This window comes from Stegostoma tigrinum, chromosome 17 (genome assembly GCF_030684315.1).
Source record: "Stegostoma tigrinum isolate sSteTig4 chromosome 17, sSteTig4.hap1, whole genome shotgun sequence".
Taxonomy (NCBI): Eukaryota; Metazoa; Chordata; class Chondrichthyes; order Orectolobiformes; family Stegostomatidae; genus Stegostoma; species Stegostoma tigrinum.
Window position 1 is genome coordinate 7532362 of NC_081370.1, and position 24829 is coordinate 7557190.

The 24829-nt window shown below is 44.5% G+C and overlaps 1 protein-coding gene across 1 annotated transcript in view; it reads right to left on the bottom strand.

The window, feature by feature from the left end:
* The window catches only part of LOC125459369 (kielin/chordin-like protein), a 320716-nt gene that overhangs the window by 156841 nt on the left and 139046 nt on the right, over positions 1 to 24829 (bottom strand). Inside the window, exon 8 of the mRNA XM_059651906.1 lies at positions 5420 to 5542. Within this exon, the coding sequence (XP_059507889.1) occupies positions 5420 to 5542 (123 nt within the window). The remainder of the gene's footprint in view (positions 1 to 5419; positions 5543 to 24829) is intronic.

Genomic DNA, 24829 nt, shown 5'->3' on the forward strand with positions numbered 1-24829 from the left:
CTTCCTAGCCTGTCAGCTAAAAAAAAATGTAATCTTGGGTATCTAACATACTCATGCCACTGGACTAGCATTCCAGAAACTCAGGCTAATATTCTGGGGACATGGGTTCATATCCCATCATGGCATATGCTGAAATTTAAATTCAATTAAAAATCTAAAATAAAGAGCAAGTAACCAATTGTCATAAAAATCTATTTGCATCACTAATACCCTCTAGGGAAAGAAATCTACTTGGTCTGGCCTACATGTGACCCCAGACCCACAACAATATGGTTGACTCTTAACTGCACTTTGGAAAATTTGAGTTGGGCCATGAATGCTGGCCAAGCCAGCCATGCTCACAGCCATTGAACGAACAAAATAAACAATTAACATTTTCACCAATAAAACATTTAAAAGTCCATCTTTTGTATAAATATATATTGACTGCACAAGCAATAGTCTTAGACTGCCCTGTCAACTCATGTGGCTCCTTTTTCTTGGCATTTCTGAAATTGCCTAACCTACAGCAAATCAAGGCAGAAACAGTATGAGTCAGACTCTATTACTTGGGCAGAAAACAAAAAGTGGGGACAGCCAACAAGTGAATCATTAAATCAGGAAGGGAATGCATGAGAAACAAGAGACTGATTAGAGTCTAGAGCTTGTTAACACATGGAATAATACAATGTGATTGGTAATGGATTCTTCGAAGGGGAAACTAGATAAACACAAGACTTCTGCTGATGAGGGTTTGATGAATTAGTTTAGCAGGCAGTTTTTATGGAGCATAAACAGTGATGAAACCTACACACCCTGATACCAAAGAGGAGTAGATGGTCTTTCTGAACATTGTCTTTGTGTTGATGTTAGTTGGCTTGCTGAGCTGGTTTGTTGCTTTGTAGACGTTTCATTACCGTGCTTGGTAACATCCCCAGTGCAGCATCCGATGAAGCGTCGGTGTGTTTTCCCACCTGGTTTTTAAACTCCAGGGTCCGTTGAGAAGGATTGCCTCACTTCCGGTTTTTCTTCGGAGGGGAATGTATATGGGGTCGAGTTCAATGTGTATATTAATAGAATGCGTTGTGGAGTGCCAGGCTTCTAGGGATTCTCATGCCTGTCTCTGCCTACCCTGTCCCAGGATCTTGGAGCTGTCCCAATCGAAGTTGTGGTTCTCCTTGTCCATGTGGATTGAGATGAGTGAGTATTGGTCGTGTCTTTTTGTAGCCAGTGGGTGTTCATGTACTTTTGTTGTTAGTTTCCTTCCTGCTTGTCCGATGCAGTGTTTCTCACAGTCTCTGCAAGGGATTTTGTAGATGACATTGGTCCTGTCCATGGCGGAGAGTGGATCTTTAGTTCGGGTGAGCAGTTGTCATGGGGTTGACATGAGCTTGTGTGCCACTCTGATGCCCAGTGGTCGTAGGAGTCTTGTGGTGAGTTCTGACATGTTACTGGTGTAGGGTAGTGTGATGAATGTGTCGGTGAAAACCAGAAGTGAGGCAATCCATCACAACAAACTCTAGAGTTTAAAAACCAGGCGGGAAAACACACCAATGCTTCAGAGGCTGCACTGAGGATGGCACCCAGCATGGTAACGAAACATCTGTGAAACAAGAAACCAGCTCGGCGAGCCAACCAACCTCAACACCCACAACCCAAGCTACAAATCTACTCCAAAATCTTATTGTCTTTGAGTGCCCAGGAGACTGAGAATCCTGGAAGACCTTCTAATGATCTAAGCAGAGGCTAACAATGTTTTTGTGTTACCATGCGAAGCACTACGCTGGTGAGCATGGATTCCCTGTTTGAACAGATGAAACTTCTAGAGATATAAAGACAAAGGAGTCATCAGAGGGTGTCTTGCCACCAAGAGAGCTTTCAAAGGAAACTAGAAGATTTGTTCTGATGTGGTCTACTTTTGAACAGCTAGGAGTTATTTGGAACTATATCAACAAAGCTGCTTACCTACAGAGAGCGAGTGGCATGATGCATAAACATGACATGGGGATTTCAGCTGTGTTAATGTGTCGATTTGGAAATTACCTTCTCTATAGATTAGTGTATTTCTTACCCAAGTAAGAATTAGCCACATTGGTTGTTACAGTAAATGTTTTAAACCTAATATTTTGGCAAGTAATTCTCTCTGATTGTTGCTAGGAAATTAATTTATCTTCTGAAAAATTATTTGTCTCTGTGGGGATTGTAATACATGGTCAGACCACTGTTAGATCCAAGCTTGACTTTGTTGTTAAGCTTGCCAAAAGGGTAGTGTTGTTGTGGTCTGGCATACTGACCTCTACATTGCGGAGGCTGAGCACCAGCTCTCAGATACCTCCTCCTACCTTCCCCTGGACCATGACCCCACCATGGAACATCAGTCCATTATATCAATTATGGTAAGTGACCTCATTTCATCTGGCGATCTCCCTACCTCTGCTTCCAAGCTGATAGCTCCACCAGCTTTGCATTGATCGCTTCTACCTTGTTCCAAAAATCCAAACAGGACTGTCCAGGCAGACCCATTATTTCAGCCTGCTCCTGCCCCACAGAATTCATCTCTTCCTACCTTGTCTGTGTCTCCTCTCCTCTGGTCCAGTTCCTGCCCACTTACATCTGTGATTACTCTGACACTTTACGCCATTTTCAGAACTTCCAGTATGCCAGTTCCAGCCACCTCCTCTTTACCATGGACGTGCAATTCCTTTCCACATCCATCCCCCACCAGGAGGGTCTTAGGGCTCTGCACTTCTTCCTGGAGCATAGGCCTGAGCCATTCTCATCCACCATCATCCTCCTCTGCTTGGCCAAGCTCATCCTCACCCTCAAAAACATCCCTTTTTAACACGTCTCATTTTCTTCAGGTAAGAGGGGTGGCCATAGCTACCTGCACAGGCCCTAGTTATGCCTGTCTCTTAATGGGGTATGTGGAACATTCCTTGTCCCAGCCCTATGTCAGCCCCCACCCACAATTCTTTCTCTAATACGCCAATGATATCATTGGTGCTGCTTCCCTGTCTCATCTGCAATTGGAAAAGTTCATCGATTTCACTTCCTCACTTTCACCTGATCTCTCTCTGACTCCTCACTTCCCTTCCTCGACACCTCAGTTTCCATTTCTGGGGATAGACTGGCCACTAATATCCACCACAAACCCACCGACTCCCACAGCTCCCTGGACTATACATCTCCAGATCCTGCATCTTGTAAAGACTCCATCCCATTCTCCCAGTTCCTCTGTCTCTATCATACATGTTCAGAGGAGGCCAACTTCAACGAGGGAGCCTCTGACATGTCTACCTTCTCCCTCAAGCGAGGATTCCCCAGCACTGTTGTTGAGAAGTCCCTCAAATGGGTCTGTCCCAACTTCCACACTTCCGTTCTCAACCCTTCTCTTCCCTCCCGCAACAGTGATAGCATTCCCCTTGTCCTCACCTACCATCCCACCAGCATCCACATTCAGAAGATCATCAGACCTCATTTCTACCAGCTCCAGCAAGATGCCTCCACCAGACACATATTGCCCTCGCTCCCCCCATGTCACCTTCGGCAGGGACCATTCCCTCCGAGACACCCTGGTCCACACTTTCTTCACCCCCAACATCCCCCTCACAAGCCCCATGGCACCTTCCCCTTTAAACACTGAAGCTGTAATACCTGACCACTTACATCCTCCCTCCTCAGAATTCAAGGATCCAAACATACCTTCCAGGTGAAGAAACACTTTACCTGCATTTCCCACAATCTAGTCTACTACATTTGCTGCTCACAATGTGGTCTCCTCTACATTGGCGAAAATGAAGCGTAGACTGGGTGACTGCTTCACAGAATATCTACATTCTGCTTGCAAAAAAGACCTTGAACTACCTGTTGCCCCCATGTTAACATACCATCTTGTTCACTGGCCAACATCTCGGTCTTGGCCTTGCTGCAGTGTTCCAGTGAAGCTCAGCACCTCATTTTCCACCTGGGGACCCTGCAGCCCTCTGGGCTTGAGTTCAATAATTTTAAGGCCTGAACTCACCCATGTCCTAACCCCCTACTTCACACACCAGGCCTTGTTATCACATAGGCTGCCGTTACACACCACCTATTGTTAGTCACTAACAGTCCCCATTAACAGCCATTCACCCTCCCAGCCTGATCGTTATCAACTCCTTGGTCTGTCCAACCATTTTTCTCTCTCTTTGTGCTCTGTCCTCATCTATCATTTACTCCTTAGCCACCCCGCACACCACCCCCCTCCCCATCCCCCAACACCTTACCTTCTGCATAGAAACTGACATTTTCCTAGCTACCATCCGTTCTGAGGAAGGGTCACCAGACCTCAAACGTTGGCTCTGATTTCTCTTTACAGATGCTGCCAGACCTGCTGAGCTTCTCCTGTTTTTGTGCACTGTCAAACCCAATGGCCTATTTTGCAGTACCTATTCAAGTTTACATGTGAAACTGGAATAGATAAGAAGCTGTTGTAACTTCAAACAGAACTTTAATCAATATGCATGGTTCTATGCTGCAGAGATTAGTTTGCCACCTACAACCATGTCCCAAGGAAGAGCATTTAGAAAAAATTCCAACAATTATTTCAGTAGGCAACTTATGCTGAGGACAACAGAAATGATTACCGATCTAGCATTTCAAACCCAATTGAGGCCACCTTCAGCAGTTGTACTTTATGTAAACACACCATTCTCCTGTACCCAGTCAAAGTATTCATAATTTGCTCTTACTTCCCACCTGGACAGCCCCTGAATCACTGATCTGTGTTTAAATTTATATGTTAAATTAGAGTTTCCACACTCTAGCTGAAGCTAGTGAAACCTTCCAACATCATTTAAACCCTCATGACATTGGTCTCTTCTATCTCAACAAGAGGTCTCACTTACATTTTCTGTAGTGAACACATTAGAATCTCTCTCTGTCTCACACGCACACACTTACACACAAATGGACACTCTCTCTGCTCTCTCTCGCACTCTCTAATTTTTTCAGACTCACACTGTCTGGAAGGTTCAGTTATACTCAGGAAATATTGCAATGCTCCAATATTTTAATGGCTTCAAAGAGACCCATTCTCTCGCAAAGCCCAGGAAAGCACTTTTTAAACAGGAAATGAACACATGACACTGGGCCAGCATTTATTACTTTGGCTTGCCATCAACAATGTACAGAACGTGTACTCCATTTGGTTAAATTTAGCTCTATAACTGATCAAGTGATGAATGGGCATTTGCCTGAATGCCACTGGTACTGTACCCTAGCAACAGTCCAGGCCTTCCATAGGAAAGGTTAAAATTAGGTAAACATTTTGTTTCAACAGTCATGGTAATAACATACTGTGAATTATCATAGGATTACAAGGTGAAGTGGTTATGAAAATTTAAATTCCTGCCCCATGGTTCAGGAATGGCAACAAGAAATGCAATGGAGAGGTGTTTCCTACCTGTACATGAATGACCATTGTTCTGGAGATAGAAGCCTGGGCGACAGGAACACTGAAAGCTGCCCACCACATTCTGACACCTCTGTTGGCAAGGAGATCTGTTCCCTGCACATTCATCAAGGTCTGCAATACAACAGCACGTCAGTATCAGACTGGAGAGGGACAATTTACCTTCCCGCTGATCTGTACACATCTCAGTGGGCTATTTTTGAATAAAAAGCTTATAAAGAAAGTATCATGAATCAGTACTGATGCACTTCAGCATGGTAGGTCTGGGTTGAAGTAATGAGATTAATAGCAATAACTATAATAATTAATGAATAATAACGACAGCTAAGAAAAGATTCTTTGAAGACATTTCTGCATGCGTCATCTGACAAGGCATTTCACCTTTCACCTATGATAATAGACAATAGTCTCATGTTTCTGGCCATGTTGCACTGAGAGGTGAGAGGACTGGCAAAATATGGGGAGGAGAAGAATCAGGAGGGGTGCCCAATGAATTTTCACTTTGTTGACAACTTGGCACGGTAGTGGCGGCATGTTTGGTGAATTTCTCGCCTGCTGGGAGAACAACTTATGGAACTACTTATGGAACTAATTCAAGGCCGTTGTGCAGAGGCTTTATCACCATGTAGCAACTTTGTGGTGATGTCACAGAGCTGTTTCTCACTGGGAACAAATAGCACAGTGTGGGCTGAGCTCAGGACGAAGAGAGAAAGAGTGCAGAGAAGCATGTGAACTAGATCAACTAGCATCAGGCAATAAAGTTCATGGAATTGTCTCAATAACGTAACAGGGCAATTAGAGTCTGGTAGGCCATGTCTGAGATTCTGAATACCACGTACTGTAGCATTTCGTCCTAATGCATAAAAAGCAGCATTATAAAGAAGTGGAGACTTGAAGATGATTCTTGAGCTTGCTTTCTCCTCAACCATTCTGTCTTGGACCAAAATCCATGGATGCAGGCATCACATTTCACCATAAAATACCTTCCTGCCTTTGTGAGCATTTTTGCTGTGACGGCATGGCCCATTGCCATGTGCAGAGAAAACTCCAGTGAATGTGGTGGCCTCCCAGTACTTTAAAGAGGAACCCGGTACTCCATGACCAATATGTAGGAGCACCCAACAGCAATGTTCACTCCAGCAGCTATGGAGCCAATGGTAAATCACAACTCACCCCCCCAACTCCCTTCTCCAATCACCAGGCTCTATTCACCCTACCATCTACAACCTACATCATGAACATTCATCAAGAATCTCGAAGGTCCTTGAGTAGATCTGTAGCTTGGGTTGTGGGTGCTGTGGCTGGTTCATCAAGGATGCACAGCCATTGAGGTGCCATCTCCCAGGAGTTACAGCCTCAGCCTTAACCATGACCACTGGAGGCACAACTGAGGCTGACTATCCACTTGAGGGGTGGCAGCACACTTTATTGAAAAACAACTCTTGCAGCAGCCAGTAAATTGGATGCTGTCACCAAAGTGTTAATCTCTCTCTGCATCACTGCTGCAGCTGTAACACTGTATTCTGCATTCTGTTCTATTACCCTGATGCACATATGTAGGGTTTGACCTGCCTGTATAAGCAAGCAAAACAATACTTTTAACGACATCTCGGTACATGTGACAATTAAGAACCAAACCAAATCAAAATGTCACCTTGGGTCCGGCTTTTGAGCCTTGCAATGGAAGTGCTATCTCAGAAAATTCAACGCAACCTGTACATTTGTAAATAAGAAGCTTTTTATTAAAGAGACGGAAATTCCAGTAGTACAGCACTCTTACAGTACTGCAGTGGAGTCAGCACTGACTTAGGGCACAAGTTTACAAAGTGGGACTCGACCCACAAACTTTGGATTCTGAGGTGGGAATGCCACAACCAACAGTTTGAATCATATCGGAAAATTGTCACGCAGTCTCTAGAAATCACCAGTTAAAATCACCTCAAATTCGACTGGACTCCTGTCATGACAGGAAATTGGTCAGAAAGCTAAATGCAGCGTCTGAATTGTTAAACAAGGTGACAGCACAATTGGGTGCCTGAATCGCTTTCTCTTCTGGTACTGGTCAACAGTTTCCTACCCATTATCAGCAGAGCCAGATTGAGGAGCGAAGAGCTTCCAACCTGGAGGTGTTGGGTTCAGAGGAAAGCAAATCTATTATAAATATAAACTTCTCAATGGCATTTCTGAGGAGCAAAGGGTAATGAAGGGACAGGGCACTGAATGTACTGCATTTTATTTCTTTATGAACAAGGATTCCATTTTGTCAGAGAATTTCTCGGTTAAGAACAGCTTTTATTTAAACGTTAATCTTAGGGTCTGCTTGAACTGCAAAGTTCCTGAAACTCAAGTACATAAATTTATCAAGTCTTACCTTCAACTAGTTACTTATCGAAGACTATTTAATTGTGTTCTTAACCCAATCCCTGATCTTTCCTTAATCCTCCCTCTCCTTCCCCACTTTTTACCCGGTTCTATACTTCCTTCATTAACTTCTCCTTGTGTTGATGAATAATCACCAAGCGGAAATTCTCTCTGTCTTTCACCGTACACAGGTGCTACCTAAACCATTGGGTATTTCCTGCATTCTCAGATTTTATTATAGATTTCCTGCATCCACAGTATTTTGTGTTTAAATCAGTTAATGTGGCAAGATCGTTTACAGCATAGGTGGATGATAGCTGAGAATTCAGGTGGGAATCCATATTCCTGGATCCTTGCTGAAAATCACAGAATTGAGTCTTGTGTCCTGCCATTTAAGGCACATTCTCTCAGAGGTCATTTCAATGGGAAAATACACAGGAACAGCTTTTAGATGAAGCCATACACCATTCTTCAATTTTCTGACTAGATTATTGTCTGTGTTCACCTCGGTCACACTTAAACTGCAGGATGTAAGGTATAAACAATTTCCTGAGCATGCTTCGTTGTTTTTGAGAGCTTTGTTTCTGACTATAGATGTTTGCTTTTCAGAATTTTTCTTCTCCCAGACATTGATTATTATAAACTTTTTATTTATGTTTTTTGCAGGATGAAGGAGATTTTGACAAAGGGATATGGTGCAGAATCACTGTACCTGAGGCAAACAGGCAGGCCTTATCCATACAAGTGCCAGAAGATAAATTGTCTTTGTACTCTCTAAAGTATCAAGAGGGCTACAAAGAATTGGTTGAGTCTACGGAACATGATCGATGGACAATCTGCACTTTACCAAAAGTGTTGAGTAAAGAGTTTACTATACCTTTACTAAGAATAGCACCAGGCCATTTGCAAAATAACCTATGCCCTAGATCATATGAAACGGAGCCCAAATTTGCATCAATCCAAAAGAATGTCCTTTTGTTATCATACCTTGTAAATAGCTATATCTAACAAAGCTTGGTAATGTTCTTTCATTAACAGCCAAGATCTCATGTTTGTTGTGGCTGTGCACTTATTTATTTTTCTTTATCCATTCACAGGATGAAAGCATCGCTGACCAGGCAGCATTTATTGCTCATCACTAGTTGCCCAAAGGGCAGTTAAGGGTCAACCACATGGCTGTGGGTCAGGAGTCACATGTGTAGGTCAGGATGGCAGCTTCCTTCCCTAACGGACATTAGTGAACCAGATGAGTTTTTTTGACAATCAACAATGGATTCTTGGTCATCATTAGACTCTTAGGTTCAGAAATTTATTGAAATCAAATTCCGTCTGCATGTGGTGGGATTCGAATCTGGGTTACCAGAACATTACCTAGGTCTCTGGGTTAACAGTCCACCGATAATACCACTAGGCCATCGCCCAGTAGCTTTTACAAATAAAACCATCAAACGTACTGTTTTTTGCAAAACCCAAATGAGATACGTAGAGATTTATTGGAACCTTCTTGCTGTCTACTGGCTCACTCATTGCTGTCCTGTATCAGCATATCCGTTGGCTGCACTCCCTTGGTTACTCACACACCTATTGTTTTATGTTAATATTGACACTCTCGTACCACTTCCCCACTGTACTGGCCTTGCGATGTATACTCCTCTTAGTCTTTGACTTTTGAACCAGAATCATGCAGCAGCTCATAAAACTCTGCAAGTTGTCACAATTGCACACTTCACTCAGCGCACTCCTCACTCCAGGTCAGACTCAATCACATCCATGGCAACCATCACACCGCCAGAGGAAGGAGCAAACTGACTGGCCATTGATTCCCCCGCCCCAAAGCAATACAATTAAGGATAAAAACTCCTCTGCCTTGTCCCTCTCTTCTACTCGAGATCCCAAGGTCAGTGAAGATGGAGGTGGCATTTCTCAATGGGGGTATTCCCAACTGGTGAAAATTGATTTCTTCCAAAGACATCCGAAGTTTGGTCTTTTGCAAAGTGGAATGGGCCTGCACAGCCAGACGAAATGCATCCCCTTGTTTTCTTATTCTCTAGGGAAAGAAGCTATCTCTTCCCTTCAAAGCTCCTCCACAAAAACCTGTAACTGTTTTGAAATTGTTTTCTGTAATTAGTTAAAATAAAGGAAAGCTTTAGCTAATCAGTACTGAATGTTAAGCCTCCCCTCAGGATCTGGCAGTGGGCAGTACTTTCTGTAGCCAAACTCCATCTCAAAAACTTTAAAAGCTTCATCCTGTGTAAACAGGCTGAGGACTTTCTGAAAACATTCAGGTGGGAGCATTTTTATATTTAAATTATATCAAACTCCTAGACAAAACGTGTATGCTGGGGCCCAATTTCAGGTTTCAGAAAGACCAATATTTGGAGAAAACAGCAGGAATTATTCTGAATGATACTGTCCAGCAACTAACAGAAGGATCAGGTTGAAATGTGCATCTTGGTTGGGGTCAGCTTTGGGCCCATGATTAAATAAATTGCTCATGCATACCCACTATGGCATAGAGCTGCACAATGACCAACATCTCCAGAAATGTATCTCAGCAAAAAACAACTGGGGAGGAAGGGAGTTGTCAATTCATAATGCTTATTTCCAATCACACTGTGGGGTGGGAAATGGGGAGAATCAATGCCATAGTTCTGGTCTACAAATTGAATGGGTCATTTAGAAATAGGAACGGGGTAGGTCATTTGGTTCTTTGAGCCTTCTCCATAAAACATAATGAACTTGTCTGATCAGCCAACTAAATAGCTTGTCCCCACAGTGTGCCTGCTGAGGTGTCACTGCCAATGGTCTGCCCACATGGTGGGCACCATCATCTTAAGAGCAGGAAGGCTGCCGCCTTCCACACTAACATCACTGCCTGCAGATGCTTCACCTTCTGTTCACTGCATTGTCCTAAGCCGGGTATTGTTGAAATGTATTGGTAGCTGCCTCCAGCAGTGAAAGAGTTAACATTATTCTCCAAGAATAGGTAGCAGCTGAAGCTATCTGTAAATCGGATTTCGACACTGGCCAGTAGCCAACTGGCAATTGGTCACATCTTTCCGCTTAGAGCCTGCTGGGGAATGCATTTGGCATGTTGACAGTTCCCTGTCACAATCCATCTTGCAGATAAATCTATCTGCAGGTAGCACTGGTCCCACAGCTACTGTTTCAAAGAGAGCTGATTGTACATGACAGCAATAAAGAAGTCTCCACAACCTGGCCTAAACCAACAAATCAGATAAAATTACCCCAGCACTCTAACATTTGACCCGCTTCAGAGCAGGACAGGAATAAAACAATTAGTTTGATTGATCAAAAGGGATAGCTAATGTAAGGACCAGGGCAGGCTATGTGCTGCATACTGTAGCATATGTGTTCCTTGCAGACTCAGTGGCCCTGAATCTGCATGGACACTGTCCACTGGGATATTGAAGGGACCTCTGGGAAAATGGTTCCTAATGCTGCTCATCCACAAATGCTCCTGATCCTCTTTCAAGATTATAAAACAACAGATGGGATTCTCTGCCCAAGTTTATGGCCCATTATACTACTTAGTTACTACTTATTTCCAAATTACAGTAAGAAGATCAGAATTAAGAACTGGAGTCTGTTCTACCATTCAGTAATGTCATGAGTGATCGCCTAGCTTAATCCCACTTCCCTGCACCGTCTACATATCCCTTCAGCTCCTTGCTATGCTTAAAAGACTATCAATCTCTGTCTTGAATACACTCAATGATAGAGCATCCACAGGTGACTGGAGTCAAAAATTCCAAAGATTCAGTGCTGAGTGAGGAAATCTCCTTGCACTCGAGCCACAAAAGGCTGATCCTTTATTCTGAGGCTGTTAATGGAGGGACATTTTTGGAAAAGTAGCTCTGACCGCCTAATCCAGATAACTAGTGTTCTTTGTAATTCTTTTTGCTATTTTCATCTCCTTCATTAGAAACACTAATACTTCCAGAGGTGCCTCCATCTGTCTAGTACATGAGGAACAAGTGTATGAGCCAAGGCAATAAGCATTGGCAGGCTATTTGACTGCAGTGGGCACCACAATTGGGCCCAATCCTGTCCTGAGGAAGGGATTATCTAATGACTGTTGAGAGAAAACAGCATGTTGATTTTCAGACAAGCTGTTCAGATAGTGGATGCAATTGTTTTGCAATGAGAAAATTTGCAAGGGACACATTTACTACTCTCATTTCGCCCCAAAACAGCTGTGCTAAATAGGGTGGCATGGTGGCTCAGTGATTAGCACTACTGCCTCACAATGCCAGGGACCCAGGTTTGATTCCAACCTCCGGTGACTGTACAAACTCCACACTTTTTCTCCCTGGCTCTGTGTAGGTTTCCTCTGGGTGTACCAGTTTCCTCCCACAGTCCAAAGATGTGCAGGCCAGGTGGAAATAGCCATGCTAAATTATCCGTAGCGTTCAGGCACATGCAGGTTGGGTGGATCTGTCTTGGGAAATGCAGGGTTACTGGATAGTGTAGGTGGTAGGTCTGGATGGGATGCACTTTGGAGAGCCGGTGGAACTCAATGGGCCAAGTGGCCTGCTTCTACACTGTAGAGATTCCATGATTCTGACATCTCACCCAGATCATCAAGGAAGCAAGCGATTCACAGTGTGAACCACGTTGTCATAGCCTTGCTGAAATGAAAAAAAAGGCTTGACAATGAATCACACAACCAGACAGACAATAGCATATCCAATAATCTCAGAACACAGCCAATTTAATGCAAATGGTAGACCAGGACTTCCCAAAGTAGGATAGCCAGCTCTGTGGAAGCAATGACTATTGAATGCACTGACTAGGTTAATGTAGCTGGGCTGCTGCTCGAACAGATACACCTTCTCACAAGTTTTCTCCTACAGCCTTTTCTTACAGGTTTCATTTTAACTGAGAAATTGTCACAATATTCAAACCTCAGAATGAGGGCACAGTGGCTCAATGTTTGGGAAGCACTGCACTGGACTATATCATGGGAAGCTCATCTCAGGTTTCTGAAATACAGCAGAAAAAAAAACCAGCATCAGAAGTTGGATTGCTTCAGGAAGTGGCCATCATAGAAAAAGTGTCAGGTTGTCAAGGAAATGAATGCCAAAACATGCCTTTGATTCACACTTTAGAACCATGAGGGTATAACTAAGAAACTGATGTGTAATCCTCAGCATGTGCTGACAGTGATCAAAGTGTTTTCAGACAGACTAGTTCTTTACATTGACCCTGCATTGAGGCCTACTGCAGAACATGAATATCAACAGTAAACTGTAATAACATTTTGTCAGTAAATACACTCCCCCATATGCTGGCCTCACATACTTTCACTGCCTTCCCCCACCCCGCTGTTTGCCTGCCTGCCCTAGTTGGTGTCCTCCAACTGCAAAGGTTGAACAGAAAACTAATCCTGCTCATCCCCAAGATAGAAAAGCTGCACTTCAACGGCAAAGAGTATACAGATATCTTACCCACTTTTCTGGGCACACTATAATTTAATTTTCCAGACCATTGGTTCAGAACTGGTAATGTCTGCTCTGCTAATGTTCTCTTACCACTTCAGATTTGTGCTATGCTTGAGAAATTGCGAAGGCTTTTAACGTTTAACCTGTGAGCCACTGGTTTGGAAAAAAATGACATGCTACCTGAGGCTTCTGAGCTGTTTTATCAGGTTATGTTAAATTCCATACCAGTAGGTCCAGGCACACCCAACATGTTCTATGCATTCAGCCACTATGCAACTGACATAAGGTCTCTCTCCCTATTTATTCCAGCTCCCTCTCCCCATCCCCCTCTCTGATGAAGGGTCTAGGCCCGAAACGTCAGCTTTTGTGCTCCTGAGATGCTGCTTGGCCTGCTGTGTTCATCCAGCCTCACATTTTATTATCTTGGAATTCTCCAGCATCTGCAGTTCCCATTATCTCTGATACTATTTTAACCTCACTGCGAAGCCTCTTCCAGGGATGCCTAACCTGAAGAAGTTACCCTCCTCCCTCCGGACCAACCTCAGGGAATCTCTCTCCCATTGCCGCCTCCCCCTCTCTCCCTATTTATTCCAGCTCCCTCTCCCCATCCCCCTCTCTGATGAAGGGTCTAGGCCCGAAACGTCAGCTTTTGTGCTCCTGAGGTGCTGCTTGGCCTGCTGTGTTCATCCAGCCTCACATTTTATTATCTTGGAATTCTCCAGCATCTGCAGTTCCCATTATCTCTGATACTATTTTAACCTCACTGCAAAGCCTCTTCCAGGGATGCCTAACCTGAAGAAGTTACCCTCCTCCCTCCAGACCAACCTCAGGGAATCTCTCTCCCCTTGCCGCCTCCCCCTCTCTCCCTATTTATTCCAGCTCCCTCTCCCCATCCCCCTCTCTGATGAAGGGTCTAGGCCCGAAACGTCAGCTTTTGTGCTCCTGAGATGCTGCTTGGCCTGCTGTGTTCATCCAGCCTCACATTTTATTATCTTGACCTCTTAAGGTGCCAGCTACTCCCCAAGCTACAATATATGTGGCAACACCTTTACATTCTCAATCATAACCACATATTCTTGTAATTGCCTTCTGCAACAACTATCGCCGAGAGTAAGTAAGTCACCTCTCAGAGCAAAACTCGTGAACAAGGTCGAAACTAAATTCAACCTATTCTTATTGAAAACCTTTTTAAGAATACTGGAGCAAATCTTGGTGCAGTGTAACAAATGATGTGCTTTAACAATACGTTGATGAGGAATTTTCTGTGAAATGTGCAAAGAAGCTTGGGCTTATTGATTATAAAATGTGAGGCTGGATGAACACAGCAGGCCAAGCAGCATGTCAGGAGCACAAAAGCTGACGTTTCGGCCCTAGACCCTTCATCAGAGAGGGGGATGGTGTGAGGGTTCTGGAATAAATAGGGAGAGAGGGGGAGGCGGACCGAAGATGGAGAGAAAAGAAGATAGGTGGAGAGGAGAGTATAGGTGGGGAGGTAGGGAGGGGATAGGTCAGTCCAGGGAAGACGGACAGGTCAAGGAGTTGGGATGAGGTTAGTAGGTAGGAGATGGAGGTGCGGCTTGGGGTGGGAGGAAGGGATGGGTGAGAGGAAGAACAGGTTAGGGAGGCAGAGACCGGTTGGACTGGTTTTGGGATGCAGTGGGTGGAGGGGAAGAGCTGAGCTGGTTGTGTGGTGCAGTGGGGGGAGGGGACGAACTGACCTGGTTTTGGGATGCGGTGGGGGAAGGGGAGATTTTGAAGCTGGTGAAGTCCACATTGACACCATTGGGCTGCAGGGTTCCCAAGAGGAATATGAGTTGCTGTTCCTGCAACTTTCAGGTGGCATCATTGTGGCACTGCAGGAGGCCCATGATGGACATGTCATCTAAAGAATGGGAGGGGGAGTGGAAATGGTTTGTGACTGGGAGGTGCAGTTGTTTACTGCGAACCGAGCGGAGGGGGTGGCCACAGGCACCCGCATTGGCTCCAGCTATGCCTGCCTCTTTGTAGGTTACATGGAACGGTCCCTCTTACGCACCTACACAGGCCCCAAACCCCACCTCTTCCTCCGTTACATTGATGACTGTATCGGCGCCGCCTCTTGCTCCCCAGAGGAGCTCGAACAGTTCATGCACTTCACCAACACCTTGCACCCCAACCTTCAGTTCACTGGGCCATCTCCAGCACATCCCTCACCTTCCTGGACCTCTCAGTCTCCATCTCAGGCAAACAGCTTGTAACAGATGTCCATTTCAAGCCCACCGACTCCCACAGCTACCTAGAATACACCTCCTCCCACCCAGCTTCCTGCAAAAATTCCATCCCCTATTCCCAATTCCTCCACCTCCGCCGCATCTGCTCCCACGATGAGGCATTCCACTCCTGCACATCCCAGATGTCCAAGCTCTTCAAGGACCGCAACTTTCCCCCCAACAGTGGTTGAGAACGCCATTGACCGCGTCTCCCTCAACCCATCCCTCCCACCCCGCCCCCGCCACAACCGCCCAAAGAGGATCCCCCTCATTCTCACACACCACCCCACCCACCTGCGGATACAACGCATCATCTTCCGACACTTCCGCCATCTACAATCCAACCCCACCACCCAAGACATTTTTCCATCCCCACCCTTGTCTGCTTTCCGGAGAGACCACTCTCTCCGTGAATCCCTTGTTCGCTCCACACTGCCCTCCAACCCCACCACACCCGGCACCTTCCCCTGCAACCGCAGGAAATGCTACACTTGCCCCCACACCTCCTCCCTCACCCCTGTCCCAGGCCCCAAGATGACATTCCACATCAAGCAGAGGTTCACCTGCACATCTGCCAATGTGGTATACTGCATCCACTGTACCCGGTGTGGCCTCCTCTACATTGGGGAAACCAAGCGGAGGCTTGGGGACCGCTTTGCAGAACACCTCTGCTCGGTTCACAATAAACAACTGCACCTCCCAGTTGCTAACCATTTCCACTCCCCCTCCCATTCTTTAGATGACATGTCCATCATGGGCCTCCTGCAGTGCCACAATGATGCCACCCGAAGGTTGCAGGAACAGCAACTCATATTCCTCTTGGGAACCCTGCAGCCCAATGGTATCAATGTGGACTTCACCAGCTTCAAAATCTCCCCTTCCCCCACCGCATCCCAAAACCAGCCCAGTTCGTCCCCTCCCCCCACTGCACCACACAACCAGCCCAGCTCTTCCCCTCCACCCACTGCATCCCAAAACCAGTCCAACCAGTCTCTGCCTCCCTAACCTGTTCTTCCTCTCACCCATCCCTTCCTCCCACCCCAAGCCGCACCTCCATCTCCTACCTACTAACCTCATCCCAACTCCTTGACCTGTCCATCTTCCCTGGACTGACCTATCCCCTCCCTACCTCCCCACCTATACACTCCTCTCCACCTATCTTCTTTTCTCTCCATCTTCGGTCCGCCTCCCCCTCTCTCCCTATTTATTCCAGAACCCTCACACCATCCCCCTCTCTGATGAAGGGTCTAGGCCCGAAACGTCAGCTTTTGTGCTCCTGGGATGCTGCTTGGCCTGCTGTGTTCATCCAGCCTCACATTTTATTATCTTGGATTCTCCAGTATCTGCAGTTCCCATTATCACTTGGGTTATTGATTAGTGCTTCCAGGAAATCTCTTTAAGCTTCTTGATGGTCACAGTCCTTCCAGTGACAGTAGCTGCACAGTGATCAAGAATGTGAACTTTATTTTAACCCACACTAATACATGACCTATTTCACAGAATCACTGAATCCCTATAGTGTGGAAGCAGGCCATTTGGCCCATCAAATCCACACCACCCCTCCAAAGAGCACCCCACCCAGACCCCTACTCTATCCCTGTAACCCTGCATTCTTCCCACTGCTAATTCACATAGCCTACACATCCCTGAACACTACAGGCAATTTAGCAATTTGGCCAATCCACCTAACCTGCACATCTTTGGAGTGTGGAAGGAAACCTGAGCATCCGAAGGAAACCTACACGGATAGGTGGAGAAACTACAAACAGACAGTCACCAGAGGCTGGAATCAAACCCGGTTCCCTGGCACTATGAGGCAGCAGTGCTAGCCACTGAGCCACCCATGCCGTACAAACATATTAACGTACTTATCATTGATCAACCAGCTTGGCAGAGAATCTCCATCACTAATGACCAACCAGCGATTCTTGTATCAAACTCTGCTCATGTGGGTTCTGGTGAGGAAAGGCTCAGGGTAAACCCTGGTGTCCTCTCCATGACTGAAGAGTGATTCATGAGTAATTGCTTCTTAGGAGCAAGGAATTAGGCCATTCATCCTTTAAGATTGCACTGCTATTCAATTAGGTTATGGCTGAGCAGCAGATCAATTCCAAATGCCAGAGACCAGACACTGAATGTAACTTGCATAACTGCACTCAGGAGTTTTTGATGAGACAATAGATGGACTTTCACTCTGTGTTTAAGCTGTGGCGTAGCTGATCTTCATGTTTCTGCAGTTAACAGATTTGAAAACTTGGGATATTGTTCCATTTCTCAGACTGATATCCCTCTCATCAATGAGGAAAATAAATTGACCAAACTAAAAGGGAACAGATGCCATGAGTTACTGACTCACATGGCAGCTTGAACAACAGCATATTGTACACATTTATCAAAGGTATAAATCAAAGGTTTAGATTTCTAAACACGTAGTTACAATACATTGAACCATGGGGTACAGATGTGCAATCCATGACTTAAAATCACTGGATCCTGTGGTAAAGGGCTGTGAATAAGCAAAAGACTAAAATGAACTTGGATGTATACAGCATCCTTCAGAATCACAGGATGTCCCAAAGTGCTACAACCAATGTGCGTCCGAAGTTTAGTCAAGGTTGCAATACAGGAAATGTAGCAGCCAAATAGCACACTGCTTCAGTCTGTCTGACACTGATGTAGCGAGCAATTTGATACCAATAGCATGAACTGTCAACAATCTTCCACCCACATCCCCCTCCCAGCTCCTCCCTTTGAGTACCATCAGCACAGCATTTTGTGCAGAAAGGTTTGCTTGTAGATAATGGGGAAAACAATCAAGGAAGGATACCTCCTCCAACATCGTTTCTATTTCAACATTTGGAAAACATCTGGCATAGGGCACTTTACTTCATGATCCTTGGAACCAGAGGAAGGCAGAACACAAATTCTTAGCGCTCAAAAGGCAGGTCAAAAGCATGGACAATGTCATCTTTGTAAAGCTGAGAGCCTCTCGTGTCAACAATAATATCACCTTTGTACTGTGAAACTGAATCTTGTTCTATGACAGCAGGATTACTGGCACAGCCTGAATTCGGGCATGTTAATGGAACATTACTGTGCATTCCATATCTGGAACCTCCCTGCATGAAAGGAGGTAAAGAGATAAAAGGAACAGAGAGCCTTTCGTTCAAAAAACAACAAACATCAGTTTAACTTTTAGTGCCACTGCTTTAGTTAGATTATTATTACAAAGGAAATAATTATTTTTAAAGTGTTTCCACAGCTGTAAAGCTCCTACATGGAGGTATGTAGGAAACCGGCATTCTCTTTTAGATTCTGGCCCTTGCGGATTATCGAGATGGCCAAGAAACCTTCAAAACTAGTGATTTTATCATTGTCAGTGCAATTTCTTCCCAGAAAAAGGTTAACAATATTTTACATCAGTTCTTTCCCATTGCATCCCCGTCATGCACACTCTCCACCAACATCTGACTTAGATGATGGTCTTTGAGGTTGACAAAACAAGTGAAGGGCAAGTATGCTTTCAGGGTCATGGAGAAATCACAGGTGTAGGCCCAAAACATCTTGTAAAACTCCCAGTTATTGGCAGAATGGGGCATGCTGATGTGATCTTGTTACAAACCCGTTTCCTATTTTATCCCCCTGGCTTGCCTCTCACTATAAACATGGGATAGGTTTGGGGAAGACAAGCCGCTTTTCACTGGCTTTCTGTTACTGATTGAGAGGAGAAATCAGGTTGTCCACATTTTCCAATATCAGGAGCTCTGGTGGCAGCAGAACTAAACAAAAAGTTAGTTCAGTGGTAGGGTACAGTTACGTGCAAAGCATTCATTCAGCTATGAATAGATGTTCGACTGAAGTGCAAGCTATAAGGAATAAAATCCTATAGACTGTTAACAGAAAATTCCCACATTACAGGGCCACAACTATTATGTATAGGCATTACAAAGATTCACAGTTCAACAACCCATACTTACAAGCTGCCACCTAGTCCAGACAAAGATTCAATGATCCAATAAGGTTGGCCAGGTTGAGTGAAATCTGGATTTGTGTTTGGGCAGTGGTCTCTCTTAAATCTTCTCAGCATAAGACCTGTGAAAACCTCAGGCATGAATAGCAGGAACTCATTGCAAACATTTGCCCATTTTGTCTATAACTGTAGTATTTATGAGATGTTGGCCAAACCTCTTTCCTCATGCAAGAAGACTGCCAACGCCATCTAGAACAGGCTTCCTTAACATTTAACAATCTAGTATGTGTGACTTCTTGCAGCCCATAATTAAGGTATCATTCATTTCTGCTGCACCTTATGTCACTAAAGCACAGCAAGCTCTCAATTTGGTTGTGAAATAGGAGTATCTCATTAAAGCACTAAGCCTATTTTAGTTTCCTGCAGAAACTTCCACGGTGACAAGTTTCATTTCAGCTTCATTCACAATATTTGCAAGGATTTGTACAACAGCCAACAAGTCTCCCAGCTTGCTCACAGCAAACGATACATCATCAACTTGCAATAATATCCCTTAATGTGATAAAACATCCCAAAGAGTTTCACAGAAGTGATACAGGATGGTGCCAAAAGTCTGTGGAATTGATATTGTATGACGTTTATGTACAAGGAAAATAACTACAGGCCAGGCAGAGATAGTAGGAACTGCAGGTGCTGGAGAATCTGAGATAACAAAGTGTAGAGCTGGATGAACACAGCAGGCCAAGCAGCATCATAGGAGCAGGAAAGCTGACATTTCGAGCTGAGACCCTTCTTCAGAAATGAGGGGTTCTTAAATAAATAGGGAGAGAGGGGGAGGTGGAGAGAAGATGGATAGAGGAGAAGATTGGTGGAGAGGAAACAGGCAGGTCAAAGAGGCGGGGATGGAGTCAGTAAAGGTGAGTGTAGGTGGGGAGGTAGGGAGGAGATAGGTCAGCCCAGGGAGGAAGGACAAGTCAAGGGGGCGGGATGAGGTTGGTAGGTAGGAGATGGGGATGGGGCTTGAGGTGGGAGGAAGGGATAGGTGGAAGGACAGATTAGGGAGGCGGGGATGAGCTGGGCTGGTTTTGGAATGCAGTGGGGGGACGGGTGATTTTGAAGCTTGTGAAGTCCACATTGATACCAATGGGCTGCAGGGTTCCCAAGCGGAATATGAGTTGCTGCTTCTGCAACCTTCGGGTAGAATCATTGTGGCACTGTGGGAGGCCCAGGATGGACATGTCGTCTGTGAAATGGGAGGGGGAGTTGAAATGGTTCGTGACTGGGAGGCGCAGTTGTTTAGTGCGAACCGAGCATAGGTGTTCTGCAAAGCAGTCTCCAAGCCTTTGCTTGGTTTCCCCAATGTAGAGGAGGCCACAGCGGGTACAGTGGATGCGGTATACCACATTAGCAGATGTGCAGGTGAACATTTGCTTGATGTGGAAAGTCTTCTTGGGGCCTGGGATGGGGGTGAGAGGGGTGGTGTAGGGGCAGGTATAGCACTTACTGCGGCTGCCGGGAAAAGTGCCAGGTCCTGGAGGGGACTGTGGAGCAGACAACGGAGTCACGGAGAGAGTGGTCCCTCCGGAAGGCAGGTAGGAGTGGGGATGGAAAAATGAGCTTCTCCTCTATCCATGTTCTATCCGCCTCCCCCTCGCTCCCTATTTATTTCAGAACCTCCTCCCCCTCCCCCATTTCTGAAGAAGGGTCTAGGCCCGAAACGTCAGCTTTTCTGCTCCAATGATGCTGCTTGGCCTGCTGTCTTCATCCACCTCTACACCTTGTTATTACAAGCCAGGCAGTGTCATTTCGCAAGGAGTAAAGATTTTAGAAACAAAAACCAAAGACAAAATTATCAGTCACTTAGATGAATGCACAGTTAATTGAGTGTTATGATGACCTAATGGAGCGTTAATGAGGTGGTAAATGTGGGCCTCCAAAAACTGGTTGATATAACGTCATATGACACCAAATTTAAGGCCCACCATGTAAATGGTGTTGTGGCAGCAGAGAGATAAAGTTGGCTGTTGTGACAGGGAGAGGAATGGCAAAGTAATTGAAAGAATATATTCAATGGACTTCCTCAGGGGTCAGTATCAGGACTATTTTTATAAATTTGAGGCATAAAGAATCTTTTAAAAAATAGTTGATCAGCGTTAATGTTCAATTCTGGACAAGAGACTTTAGAAAGATGGGAAACATTAGAAAGAGTGCAGAAACAATTTATAAGAACAGTTCAGGGATGTGAATAAATTGTAGAATCTGGGGTTATTCTTCTTAAGGCAATGGATTGATGTTTGACAGAGGTGCCCAAATCATGTCGGGCCTAGACAGAGTAGATAGAAAGAAACTTCCCATTGCACTGGGAATTAGCGGACATTAATACAAAGATAACGGAAAAGAAGCAAAGATAACATAAGGGAAAAGTTAATTTTTTTTCCCAAACTTGGGTTCGGGCAGGATCTGAATTGACTGAGAATGTGGTGGAGGCAGATTCACAATAGGAACTGAAAAGTAACTGTTGAGATTTGCCAGGCCTTGGGGTAAAGACAGGGAAGTCCAATAAGTTGAATTGCTTTTGCAAAATGCATGAACCTGAAGGAGCAAATAGCCTCCTGTGGTGGTGGATTCTTTTTAACTTTTGAGATTTTAGTGGGTTCTGCGTTTCAGACTACTCTCCTGGGTGAATCCCAGCTCTCTATGGAAGCGTTTTGGATTGCCCAGCAACCAAAATTCACATCATGAGCAGACATTGATCAGAATAGATTTCAGTGAAGATCAACCCATTATTCTGTGCCTCTTCAGAACACAGGGTGATGAGCAAGGTACTTGGTACATTTACCTTCATTTACCAAGGCATTGAGTATAGGAGTTGGGAGGTCATTTTGCAGCTGTACAGAACATAGGTTAAGCCACTTTAAGAAACTGCATGCAATTCTGGTCTCCCAGCTACAGGAAAGACATTGTGAAACTTGAAAGGGTTCACAGAAGATTTACAAGTATGTTGCCAGGATTGGACGGCTTGAGCTACGGGGAGAGGCGGAAAAGACTGGGGCCATTTTCCCTGCAGCATCAGAGCCTGAGAGGTGACGTTATTGAGGTTTATCAAATCATGAGGGGCATGGATAGGGTGAATAGCCAAGGTCCTTTTCTCATGACAGGTGAGTCCAAAAACTAGAGGGCATAGGTTTAAGATAAGAGGGGGAAAGATATAAAATGGACATATGAGGTAACTTTGTCATGCAGAGTTTGGTGCATGTATGGAACGAGCTGCCAGAGGAAGTAGTGGATGTGCCCACTGTTACAATATTTAAAAGGCATCTGGAGGGTTATACGAATAGGAAAGGTTTAAAGGAATAAGGACCAAATGCTGGCAAATCAGACTAGACCAGCTTCGGATATCTGGTCAGCATGGATGAGTTAGACTGATGGTTGTATTTCTGTGCTGTACAACTCTGTAAGTAATATTCCTCTGGACTCTGTATTAGGCTTTAACTGCTTTAGACCAGGACTTATTAAAGACTAATGGATTAAAATATGCACCAACAATGCAGCAGGTATTTTTATGGCTGGAATGAAAATTAGACATTTCTTAAGCCGTACAGAGCAAACAAAAATCTTCCAAATACTGCATGAAAGTAGTAGATTAGTACAAACTACATCATCTCAAAAGAGAGATCAATTGACCTCCTTTGATAATGTTATGCATGGCTTTTAACAATTTTGTATGTCATGAACTCTCCTTGTGTTGTAACCACAGTGAAATTTCAGTGACATGGTCTTTATTGCCCTTTTCCACTATCTATGCTAACTATAGAGATGAACAACACAGGTTGAAAATGTGTTCAAAGAATGATGGGAGCACAATATATTGAAATTATTCTCTTCAAAATTCACATTAAGCTGTTAACCAAACAATGCAGCTGGCAATCAAGAGTATACAATGAAAAAAATGTAGCTTTACTTGTTGTGTTCACTGAAAATCATTAAGTAGTTCAGAACAGTTATTGATATGATTACTTGTCCTCTGACAGTTTGGCATTTCAAGCTTCACAAAGACTCTCTTTATTCTATCCCATCAAGCTTTCCAAAGTGTGATAAAATATGCATTAATTACAGCTTAAAACCAACTCCTTGCCCCAATGACATTTCTTAACCTGAATTCTATGCCGTGACGATTTGCTCTGCACACTACAAAGTTTCATGTTGTTAAAAGATCTACACTAAAAAGTTGACTTCAAAGAACCTTCAAAACCCCTTGCAGATGTAACTTTTGACCTATTAGTTCAAATTCAAACGCTGTTGCCAGGGATGAAAGTCAGCTATCCAACCCCATGTGCTACGCAAGGCTAGGGATAACATCCCAGCATCGGATAACAAAGTCAAATATAATCACGCAATTCAATCTTGCTGTAAAATCGCTAACAATGTTGCATAGACCCCTTCTCAATATAACAAGATTAACATTGGCAACAAGGAAGAACGGTGTGGCCAATGCACAATGGGTTTATTGTTTGGTACAATGACACAACATAGCAGCTGTATGATGGTCAGCCTGAATGCTTGCATGTCCATATGCATTATTCTTAGCACAGTGGCCAAAATGCACATGTGTAAATGCTATTACATACATGGCTGTGTAATATTAGCATGCATTTTTACAGTGGTGCATGCATCATGTGCAAGCTGTGGTCACATGTATTATTCACGGGACAGAGGCTTGCTGGAAATCCAGATTGTTTTGTAATAAGGCAGGCTTAATGTATCCTCATCTTTTATTGCTGTAATTCATAGCAGAACCATGATTCATTGAGGTTAAACCAATTGCATCCGCCCTTTCCCTGCATCTGCACCAAAGGGCCAAGATTTCTTTGTTCTGAGATATGAGATAGAATCATAGAATCATAGAATCATAGAGCTATACAGCGTGAAAACAGGCCCTTCAATCCAACTTGCCTTTGCCGACCAGCCATCCCAAATTGATCTTGTCCCATTTTCCAGCATTTGGCCCAATTCCCACTAAACCTTTCCCATTCATATACCCATCCAGATGCCTTTTAAATGTTGTCAATGTACTAGCCTCCAACACTTCCGTTGGCAGTTCATTCTATACAAGCACCACCCTCTGTGTGAAGAAGTTGCCCCTTAGGTCACTTTTAAATCATTCCCCTCTCACTTTAAACCTATGCCATCTAGTTTTGGTCTCCCTTATCCTGGGAAAAACATCTTGTCTATTCGCCCTATCTGTGGCCCTCATGATCTACAAACTTCTACGGTGTCAGCTGTCAGCCTCCAATGCTCCAGCAAAACTAGCCCCAGCCTACTCAGTCTCTCCCCTATAGCTCAAACCCTCCAATGC